Source organism: Scophthalmus maximus, chromosome 9, assembly GCF_022379125.1.
Source record: "Scophthalmus maximus strain ysfricsl-2021 chromosome 9, ASM2237912v1, whole genome shotgun sequence".
NCBI lineage: Eukaryota > Metazoa > Chordata > Actinopteri > Pleuronectiformes > Scophthalmidae > Scophthalmus > Scophthalmus maximus.
This window is the reverse complement of record NC_061523.1, coordinates 11,766,411-11,777,500: the sequence shown is the minus strand read 5'-3', so window position 1 is coordinate 11,777,500 and position 11,090 is coordinate 11,766,411. Positions and strand designations below refer to the sequence as shown.

The following is an 11,090-nucleotide window of genomic DNA, read 5'->3' as shown; positions in this document are numbered from 1 at the left end:
CATATGATAACTGCTACCAGACAACTTAACAGAAAATCACGTAACTGCTGAGATGCACGCTGTGAACTTCCAGTTAAAAATGTTGATCTTCTTTGTCTGGAATGTGTGTGTGTGTGTGTGTGTGTGTGTGTGTGTGTGTGTGTGTGTGTGTGCGTTTGCGTGGTCGCGTGCGTGCGTGTGTGAAAGAGACAGAAAACAGCCAAATCTTTGCAACGGGCTGTGGCGGGACTGACCTGCTTTTCTGTACTAAACGTAGTGAACGGAGCAGACAGGACAGTAGCAGTTAAGATCACGTACTGATGTGAAAAATCTCCAGCTCCAGGCGGTGAACCTCCACTAACCCGAGCCGACAGTGTTTGACCACAAGTGCAGGTCAAAAACTAATAATGATATCATGATGTCATTTTTCCAGAAGACAGACAGTTTTGGAACAAGTTGCACAATTCTCGACCTGTAGCTTTATCTGCCAGTGAAATCATCAGATGATTAAAACTGGGCGCTGTGTGTCTCCATACTTGAGGTATTTTTTATGGCCGGCTGTGTGACTGTGCTGTGGTCAATATACATTTAATGGAGACATTGAATTGATAAAACACTTGGTGACATGTAAGGCTGCGGTCAGAAAAGTGTCAGAGTTGGACTTTTGCAGCTATATTGGCAGAGTAATACTATCTGACCTCTGGAAATAGACTTCAGGGACAATATGCAGCCGGACATGAGTGTTGTGTGTGTGTGTGTGTGTGTGTGTGTGTGTGTGTGTGGGTGTGTGTGTATGTGTGTCTGTGTGTGTTTATGCGCTGGTCGACTTGCCCAAATTTAACTGTCTGCATTCTGCAGCTGCTTGGAGGTTTAGTTATAGTATAGTAACCCATAGAATAGCCACACAAGGCTGCAGCCATGAAACATTACTCTCCCTTTCTGTAACACTCAAACACAGAAAAAATGAATCTGTCACCAGGTCATAAACTGTCATCTCAAAGTCAAAACATCTGCCAGTAAAATAAGACATAAGTGAAATAACATCACCCTTTTGGTTTGTAAAGACTCTTTATTCCGGGAGAGTGTCCTCACTACTGCTGTCGGAAAAGACATGTCACTCACCAGGATCACATCTTTATTCATGCAATTTTTAATTATTAAAACTGTGTCACCTCCGTGGCAACCTTCTATTGTTTTTTTTAAGAATATTTACAAGTTCCAATTTGAGGAACAAGTTTAAAAACGCTTTTCTTAAAAAAAGCTAATTTTGTCTTAAGATGGAGATTTTTATAACAGTAGATGTATTGATTGACACAAACACACACACACACACACACACACACACACACACACACACACACACACACACACTCTGTCATTTTGACTCTGCCACCCTCGCATTCAGGCGCGGAAACCGTTGTCAAGGGGAAGAAAATGGGCTGATGAGACTGTGGGTGGAAAAGGTGGAGAGGAGGATGAGATGGAAGGAAGGATGGTGTGGTGCAGACAGAGACAAACAGCAGGAGGAAAAAATGGCAAGGCCCCGAGTTACACTTCTCTCCAGGAGCAATGTTAAAATAAAACCTGCTGACAGCAGTGGCAGAGAGCAAAGGCTCAGATGCTCATGCACACAAAAACCCAAATGTTTCCTCTCTGTCACTTGTCTTCATCCGTCCACGGGGCTGTAATGTGTTTGGAGCACTTAACACGCACGTGGCTGCCACCAACGCGGCCTCTCCTAATAGAGTGTGAGTCTGACTCAGCAGCTGGTCGTCAGTGGATGGTCAGTCAGTGAGGTCAGTAGAGCAGCGTCTGTCCTCAGAGATGTCAGCCGCGTTGTTTTATTTATGGGGGCGGCCGCTGCGGCAGACATTACCATGACAGCGATGAATGTTAACCGCTTTACCGCATAACCACCGATTGGCCCTCCGCCAACACACACTCGGCTCAGCCCAGGGGTTTGTAGCCGAGGTTTTTTAAAAAAAAAAAAAATCGGAATTGAGGGTCGATGGGTTCAAAAAGCTTTGTTCTCTGATAAAATAAATGGGTTGTGATATGAGGTCAGGGGCGTGGAATTTCCCCTCGCGTACTGATTTTCCAGGATTGTCTGGGTTTGGTTTCCTAAAATGTACATCTTAAGATCCTTCCTTGTGTTTGCTGAAGATGATGTGCCAAAGTGCATTTTCAGCAGCTTTTGATTTCAGAATGAACATTTTACTACACTAGTTCCCAAGTTTACTTCTCCCCCCCCCCCCCCCCCCCTCCCCCTTTTTTTCACAATGAACACAGAAGGCCAACTATGTGCAAACCGGATACATCTCTATCATGGGTGAGGAATACTTCACAAAACAATTTTTCATTTCTCCATTTCTTCCAGATGATGTCATTGGAGCACCTGACCTGTGGTTGGCTGCGGCAGCTGCTCATTGTCCTTCTGAAGCTGTGCCTAGCTTTCGCTGGGCCTTTGCGATCACTCAACGGGACTGAATGCGCAGCCAAGGGTCCTGCCTCATACATCCTAGTCTTTACAGGTCACTGGAGCCCACAGGCCTTCCCCAAGCAGTATCCACTGTTCCGCCCCCCTGCTCAGTGGTCCAAACTGATAGGTGAGGAACACTCCTCGTGACACTGGTCATTTAAAGAAACCTTCCATTTCTCTGGAAACATTTACCTCTAATGCACATTAATAATCCTCTGAATGTGGACAATTCCGGGGGGGGGGGGGGGGGGGGGGTGTGTAAAGGGGAAGCAAATCAACGAACCCTGCTTCAACTTTAGTCATACGTTTTGTTCCTTATTATGTGTCAGAAGTTTAGGTCCTTGTTGTCAGAGCAGAAACACACACACATACACATAGGGGTGAGAGATGGTAATGAGCAAAGCAGCAAGAGGCAAAGAGAAATAAGACAGACAGTTTAAATGCTACCAGATGGATTCTTTTTTTCTCTTACTCCTGTCTCGCGGTATCTTTAATATTTCTCTGTTTCTTCAACTCAATCCCACACTCTTCCCCACATTTCCGCTGTGGTTTACCACAGTGTTGGCAGCGAAGTCTGGAGTCGAGGTTTTCAGGGGGTTGGTGAAGGTGGGTGATGATAGTTGGGGTGTGCTGGGGTCAGACCGCTTACCTCATAGGCAGGAGAAGGGGAAGTAGGAGAAGGGATTCAGCACCCTCTACTCTGTTTATTTCCTCAAGCCCCATGGAGAATGGGACGGATGGCAGATGTTTGCATAATACATGTGGGTACATGTATATATTTGTGAGTGTGTGTCAGACTGCCCTTGTGCATCACAGTCTGTGGCGGCCATGGCTATGTCTGGTTTCCAGCTTTCCGAGTGGTGCCCTGCTGCCCTGCCAGAGGATGATGTCCTACTTACTCTATATAGAGACAGGCACCGGAGATTCCCACACACCCTCGATAGCTTTTAATGTTCCCAGTGGGCACCAGTGGACACAAGGGACAGTGAATGTGCTTTGTCACAAGAGAGAAAAACACTGGGGCCTCGGCGGACTGACAATCCACCGGTAGGGGGCGAGAGGAATGTTGGAAATTGAGCTTTCCACAGCCGAAAGAAAAGCACAACCGGTCGAGGGGTTTTGGGGCCTGTGATGGTTTTGTGTTGCTTAATTCTGTGGAGTTGAGGGACCAAGGACACGCCAGAGGGAAGAGGGAACGGAGTTTGTCATGACCAAAAGAAAAAACACACAAGCAATTTAAGAAGGAGGGGACATAGACTCCAACGTCTTGGTGGGGCTTGAACGTGATGTGTTATCGAGTTTCAAGGTCTTGACGCTTGTGGGAAATTTGTTAGAATGGAAATGTAATTAAGTGCATAATAGTAATGGCAGTTTGGGGAGAAACAAGATAGTGTGTGAAGTGTGCTGTGCACGTTGTGTGTGTGGCTCGGTGCGGTGTGTGTGTTAATACATGTGTCAAGAGCGTTTAAGTATGAATGCAATGTTGTGTGTGTGTGTGTGTGTATATGCAGCTCTGAAAAGTGAGGTAAGGCAGAACCATCAGAGCATTTGTCAGCGTGTTTCTGGCTAACCTTACTCTGCCCTTAAAACCACTGGCGCAGGCCAGTGGCTCTGCGGGTTTCAGTACGGAGCTCCAGAACCTGTGGTACAAACGGTTTAACCTAAATCAGCCCCTCATTCTTAACAGATTTCATAGATAATCAAAACTGAAAATGAGAATGTGAAGCAAATGGTCCTGTTGGCCCAAAGGGAAAGAAAATGTACCAATTCAAAAAAACAACAACCTTTCATTTATTTTTCATCTTCTATATCTGGCTGCCAACTCAGAGATCTTGTCCCCTCTCCCGGCTGCTCCAGCCTGTGTCGTGGTTTTATCAGTGATATATAAAACTGTAACCATGCAATAATGCCAAAGGCACACACGTCGGCAATTCCTTCAGAAATATCTGTTAGAGTGCACGAAGTAAAATACAGGCTCCATGGTGGAAATGATCTCACCGTCTGGCTGAGGCTCTGTGGTACTTCAATGACATTGATATGCATTCCAGTGAATAAGCATCTTTCTCCTGTCTTCCTCTCTTTCTTGTGTTTCTTTTCTCCCTTCAGCGGTCAGCCACAATCGCCATTTTCGGCTGTGGGAGGAGGGTGCTACAGCCAGTGCAGGGGTGCAGATATTTGCTGAACTCGGGTTGACGGTGGAGCTGATGAAGGAAGCCAAGGACGCCAGGAAGGGACGCGCAGTTGGCGCCATGTACCGAACGGCCGGCATCCCAAACGGCATTGGGCACAGCTCCACAGAGTTGCTCATGCAGCCCCGGAGCTCACTGGTAGGCCCAAATAAAAATTAAGTAGACCAAATACCAAAACACACACATGCTCAGACACAGTAAGTCGCACAAACCATCTGTTTGACTAAATCTACTCAGTAGTTTGGTGACCTCCCCATAATGACCAAACACTTCACCTCTTCTTTCCACCATCCAGTCAGACTATGTTTAGCTCAAGTGCTGAAGCCCTGCAGCCAAAAAATGCCCACATCCATCCTGCGCCGGACGCACTCTGTCTGCCGCCTGTCCCGCTGAACCCTGTGAGCTCCCGAGGATTTTTTAGTCGAAAGGATATTTTGAGAATTTGGGAAATATGCTTCTTCCCCTTCTTGTCGAGGAATGGAGCAGAAGATTGATTCTGTACGTCAAATGTTGATTTTTAGCTGCCACGCTAATTCTTCAATCCAATCTGGAACCATCAGTTTGTCATATACTGTACTTGATAACGGTGCAAACATCATTGCCAGTAATGATTTTTTTGTGTCTCAGAGCCAACTCAACTTTAAAGTAGAACAATAGTACAATAATATTATGGACATTTATGAAGGAAATGCAGAATATAACAGTGATATAACAGTGATATATATATATATATATATATATATATATATATATATAGTCATAGAACTATAAAAATCGAAACAGCAGTATGAAAATGTAAGTGGTAGTAAATTATACATTCTTGTAGTATCCTGGTGTGTGTGTGAGGGGGCAGGGGAGTATATGTATGTCATTGTGTTACTGTAGAGTGTGTGCGCGTGTGCGCGTGTGTGTGTTCGCGTGTGTGCGTGTGTGTGCGTGTGTGTGTGTGTGTGTGTGCGTGTGTGTGTGCGCGTGTGTGTGTGTATTGTGAGCAAAGCGCTGTAATATGAAAATGGTATTGAGTCTGGGTGTAAGTAAATAAGTATATTTCCTCTAATGTCAAACTATTCCTTTAATTCTTCCATCATTTCAAGACTATCAAATTAATCATACCATAATCAATATTTTTACATGCACTCACTGTCATTTGGACTGCAGGCTCGCTGTCTAACTACGCTGCTCATCTCCACGGAACCACTGTTGCAGCACAGTGAGTGAGTTTGGGACCCAAGGTCATGGCAGGAGACTTGGGCTAAATTTGGAGCCAGGGCTTAAACAAAGGCAAAGCATTTGAGAGTGGCTCTGTGGAAAATGTGCCATACTATTCACAGAGTTAAAACTAGAAATAAAGTATTCCTTTATGTCTGAAGCATATGCAGCTGATAAATGAGAGGGACGGAGGTGTGGAGCAGGGGATGATATTTACTGGAGTTTTTAGAAATAGGTGTGATCCTGTCTGAAATTCTGGTGACCTACATTTATTTATTGGTTATTCCACTGTCTGAACCCGGGGGTCCTTAAAAAATCATAAACAACCCTGTCAGAGGGCATCTTGTCAAGTACTTGTCATGGACTGCAGCTTAAAGCAGTCGTCTGCTTACAGGATGTCTGTGGCTGCTTTTAAAAGGGTCCGTCTGTTTTAGATTAGTGGACAAAAATGACCACAAAAAAAAAGCAAGCACACAATATGACTATTGTGTGTTTGTGTTGAATGTGATCAACTGAATAATACAAATCTGTTGACCGCTTTGTCTTTTGTTAGGCTTTCCTGTCCAGTCTGTTTCTTTCTCTCGCACACACTCATTTATGAATACATCCCTTTCCTCTTGCCCACAAACCAAAACATTCATACGCAACGAACGAAAAATCCCGAACACATATGATTTCTATCTCCATATTTATGAGCCTCCTGCTATTGCTGTTAGACGTGTAATTCAAAACAGACAGATAACACGAAATAAGTACCACTCCGGGTTCAACTGGCATTAAAGCTATATTATTTTGTAATATCAGTGGCACCACAGAAAATGGGACAACATCGATGGAGCAGTAAGGTGCCTGGCTGTGTGTTTTATTGTACGTCTCATTCTCCCCGGGGCTCTCCGCTGAAGATTTGCTGTGATGAAAAAAAGAAAAAAAAGAAAGAGGGAACGTGGGAGCTCTGAGTTACTGTCTGTGCTCCGGAGATGTTTCCTGGCCTGTACTGAATAGTGCAAACCACTGTGGACGGATCCGGCCAGTGACCAGGGATATCCCTGAGTTTACATCCTTGCTGAGTGGCCCAATGGATTTAGCAGGATGGCTTCTTGGAAAGGACACTGGTTCAGAGTGAAAAGGACAAAAGGAGGGAGTGAATTTAGTGAGGGAGGACATAAAGGAAGGAAGGGATCAGCTGTGGATTTTAAGAAGCAACATGGCTGCTTCTGATTTGGTTTCTCTGTTTCTTGCCCTGCATCACATGCGAGAAACAGACCCTGTGTGTCGTGCGTAACACTACCTGCCTCCCGCCGCGAGCGGCCGGCTCTGTCTGGTGAACTGGTTTGATGCACTCTTTGATCCAGTGCCCTGTCCGACTCCAGGCCACCCTTTCCTCCACATCCAAAAGCTGCCCAAACCCACCCATCCTACCCCGAGCACAGCCCAGGTCCTCGAATATCGGGCCACAAGTGAGGAGGCGTTTTCAGCTGTGGTGTTCTCTGCCACCTCAGCGTGCGCTGACCCGTAGGCCACTTCCTGTATGAGGTCACCATCTCTCGGAAAACATCCATCACACAGGAGACAGTGTGTAACCCTGCACAGGAAACTGAGTGGGTGTATCTTTGCGCACTCCCCAGGCCCTGCCTTTTTAAATGCAAGAGTTTATCAATCCTGAAACTACACAGTGTGGGTGGTAAATGGTAAATAGACCACATTCATGTTGCATTTTTCTACCACTCAAAGTGCTTTACAATGTATGTTACACACACACATTTCCAAACTGATGGTGCAACATCAGGAGTAGTTAGGGGTTCAGCGTCGTGCACAAGGAAACCTCAACGTGTTCTTTACCAATCTTGCTATTTTTCGGCACAATATATATCAATAAACGAGTGGCAGTATAACCAAATATCTTTTTTTCTTTTCTCTTCAAAAGAACTATTGGAAAGCTCCTCCTCATCCAGACTGCTTCAGTTAGGCTTTTGAGTGGAGCCATGAAAATAATCACAGCTAAGCTTTGATTGTTAGTCTGGCTCTCCTTGTCCTGTGGGATCAACTTAATTTGATTTCATTGCATTTCATTGCATTTCATTGCATTTCATTGCATTTTTGCTTTCAAAGCAAAGACAGACAAGAAAGACACTTTAACTCATCAGGGCAAGGTCAGTATTCACACACAAGACATGCAAATCAGTTATATGGCTGCTGGTGTACCATTGTTGTTAGTAGCGTAAGTTGTTTCATTTCATCCTGATGGGGACGAGTGAGCAGCAAATTTCATTGTAATCTGTGTGGCCATTGTCGAGTCTGGGCCATAGACTGTATTTAAAAATGAATGTAGTCATCAAGTTCGTAAAGTGAAGCCGAGGCGCAAGTGCCTGAAACCTGTATTCTCTGGAATGACCAGCAGAGGGCGACTCCACTAGTTACAAAAATAAGTCAGTTACTATAGAAGTCTATGAGAAAATGACGCTACCTCTCACCTGATTTATAACATCAGTAAACGTTTTCCTGAGGAGTTTATGGTCTCAATGACTAGTTTCTTCTATACAGCACGATGTTAATGTTTGTAAATTACAGTTCCATTCACAGTAAAATTGACGTTAAAGCACAGTACACATTGGAGCGTGGATACAGCGTGATTAACAGCAGGTACTGTCCAATAGGTGCAGGTGTAGGTGGGCACGCAGTGGATGAGCTCTCAGTCAGGCCCACCCCCTACTCTGTCAAATATGGTTACTTCTGGTTTCAATAGAGTAAGATTGCGCTGGGCAAAATACTTAACTGGAGGCTTCAAAACAGCTGTTCACAAACCAATGGGTGTGGTCAACTGACCCACAGGCAGCCTGAAATTGCCGTTCCTAAAGTCCTGCTCGGAGCACGACTACAAAGATGTCCATCCTCTCCATTTTAAATTTGATTTGTCATGCTTTTGATTTATAAGCCTCTGACTAGGTTGATTAATAAGTAACTGATCGTTTAAATTAATGTTGATCCATGTCCAATTTTGCTTTTTTTGATTCTCCCTCTATTACTTGTTTCAATTGTGAACTAAATGTCTCTGGGGCAGTAAAGTTTGAGCATGTTCCCTCTCTCTGATCAACAGCTGTCCCTGATGGTGAAGATGATCCCCAGCCCTGACTGGTTTGTCGGTGTGGACAGCATAAACCTTTGCGAGGGCAACCAGTGGAAACAGGAAGTGACCATTGACCTCCGGCCGTATGATGCAGGGACGGACAGTGGATTCACTTTCTCCTCTCCCAACTTCCCCAGCAGCCCCCAAGAAAACATCACAAAGGTGAGCTCCTGCACTGTTCACATGGTCTTCAACCAGCATGCATTCATACATTGACTCATTCATTCATTCGTGCATTCTTTTCATGGCGACACACAGCCACATGGATGCCCCGTGTCTTCTTCTTAAAATAGTTGAGCCGCATGGGAATGGGGCATCATTCTTAGCTGTCGCCACTTCAATGATTGCCTGGTGGCCCTGATGCCTGACCTGAAGTGATTTGAGTAAAAATGGCCCCATTACACAATAGAACATCTATCTTTTTCAGCCAGGGGTTTTACAGTGAGCTATTTGTTTAAATTTAAACTTGTGATGACAATCTGCCGGCTCTCCCGATGAATAATGCAGCACTGTTCTTTGTTTATTGTTTTTTTTGTTCAGATCACATCTCAGATGCCAAACCACCCGGCCAACTCCTTCTACTATCCACGCTTAAAGGAGCTTCCACCAATGGCCAGTTTGAGGATCACTCGACAGAGCGGATCACCTGACCGTCAAACCTCAATGTCCAACCATATTCTGCCCAACTCAATCAGTCCCCAGCGCTTCTCAGGTAAGACCACGGGTCTCCCTTTTTCTGATGTGATACCCCAGCGTTTTAGCTGGGAGGAACAATAATGAAACCAGGTGATGCTTACTTAAAACAAATCTTTTTGAACTGTGTAATACGTGTGTATTTTTGCAGAACTCAAACACATTTCCTTCATCTCTCCTCCCCCCTCCACACAGTGACGCCACTGGACTGTGAAGTGTCTCTCTGGTCATCCTGGGGTTTGTGTCTGGGCCCCTGCTCCAGAGGGGGTGTTCGCCACCGCACCCGTTACATCCTTTTGCGGCCGGCCAATGCTGGCACCCCCTGCCCCGAGCTGGAGGAACAGGCTGAATGTGTACCACACAGCTGTATGAAACTCCAGTAACCCACAGTGGGGCACAATCACAGATGCTGCCAGTATTCAACACTGGGACTCTCATGTTATTACTGCTGGACTGAGAAATGTTGCTGCATCTTGAGCATTGCCTTGACAATGCAAAGGATGGTTTGTCTTTGTCACAGGCAAATTGTGGAAATTGTCTTCTCTTGTTGCATTGTCTGTGCAGCACATATATACACACCTCTGGGTGTACTCTAATGACAATGATTTTAATGAATTGCCCAGGATGCAGAATAGAAATACTTATAGGAACAGGTGTAAACCTGTGTCGTCTCAAAGACTTGTATGAGACATATTATGGTTTGCTCACTTCCAGCAACAAATGTTTTCAAAGTGTATGCTGATAATGGCAAACCCCTTCAAAAATGTGCATCTTCAACATGCACACGGGACAGAAATCTCTTCACAAAGGTCCTTGCACATACTGCGAACTTACAGGCATTAGTATACATAGGTAACCTATACATGTTTGGCACATGCAGCTCTTTCAAAATAACCTCACACCCTGTTTTATAAATATCACCTTTCACAAGAAAGAAAAAACGAATGGCTGACTTGAAGCATAGAGCCAGTATGAAGACTTAGGCCTATTTTGTAACAGGATGCAGGTTTTTATATATAAAAAAAGATAAATATTTGTTTTATTATCTCTTTTGATATTTGAATGTTGAGATTTTGTATATACTGTATGATGTATTTTATCTTGTATAACTCATGAATAAATATGGTGGTGTTTTTCAAATTGAAGACATCTGAGTTACTTTGTTCCCCTGTGTTTTGTTGCCTTTTCATTTGCAAAGTTTTATTTTGGCAAAACCAAACATTGAATATAAAAATCTGTTGTAAGACCAAAGAATCTTCTTGATTTGCAGTAATTCATGAAGTTACATAATTTGAGCTGCATCGACCCCTTCTGTATTTTTGTCCAAAGAACGCTCACAGCCTATGTGCAAAAATACATAGCTGTAAATATCACAGTACCAAAAGGTTACGATGCCTTATGGTCACCAAAATAGAAG

The 11,090-nt window shown here is 44.4% G+C and overlaps 1 protein-coding gene across 1 annotated transcript in view; it reads left to right on the top strand.

Moving 5' to 3' along the window:
- Positions 1-10,818, top strand: part of spon2a (spondin 2a, extracellular matrix protein) — a 12,454-nt gene extending 1,636 nt beyond the window's left edge. Inside the window, exons 2-6 of the mRNA XM_035649131.2 lie at positions 2,357-2,585; positions 4,565-4,785; positions 8,951-9,142; positions 9,521-9,692; positions 9,869-10,818. Of these exons, the coding sequence (XP_035505024.1) occupies positions 2,357-2,585; positions 4,565-4,785; positions 8,951-9,142; positions 9,521-9,692; positions 9,869-10,056 (1,002 nt within the window). The 3' untranslated portion in view covers positions 10,057-10,818. The remainder of the gene's footprint in view (positions 1-2,356; positions 2,586-4,564; positions 4,786-8,950; positions 9,143-9,520; positions 9,693-9,868) is intronic.
- The last annotated feature ends 272 nt before the right edge of the window (positions 10,819-11,090 follow it).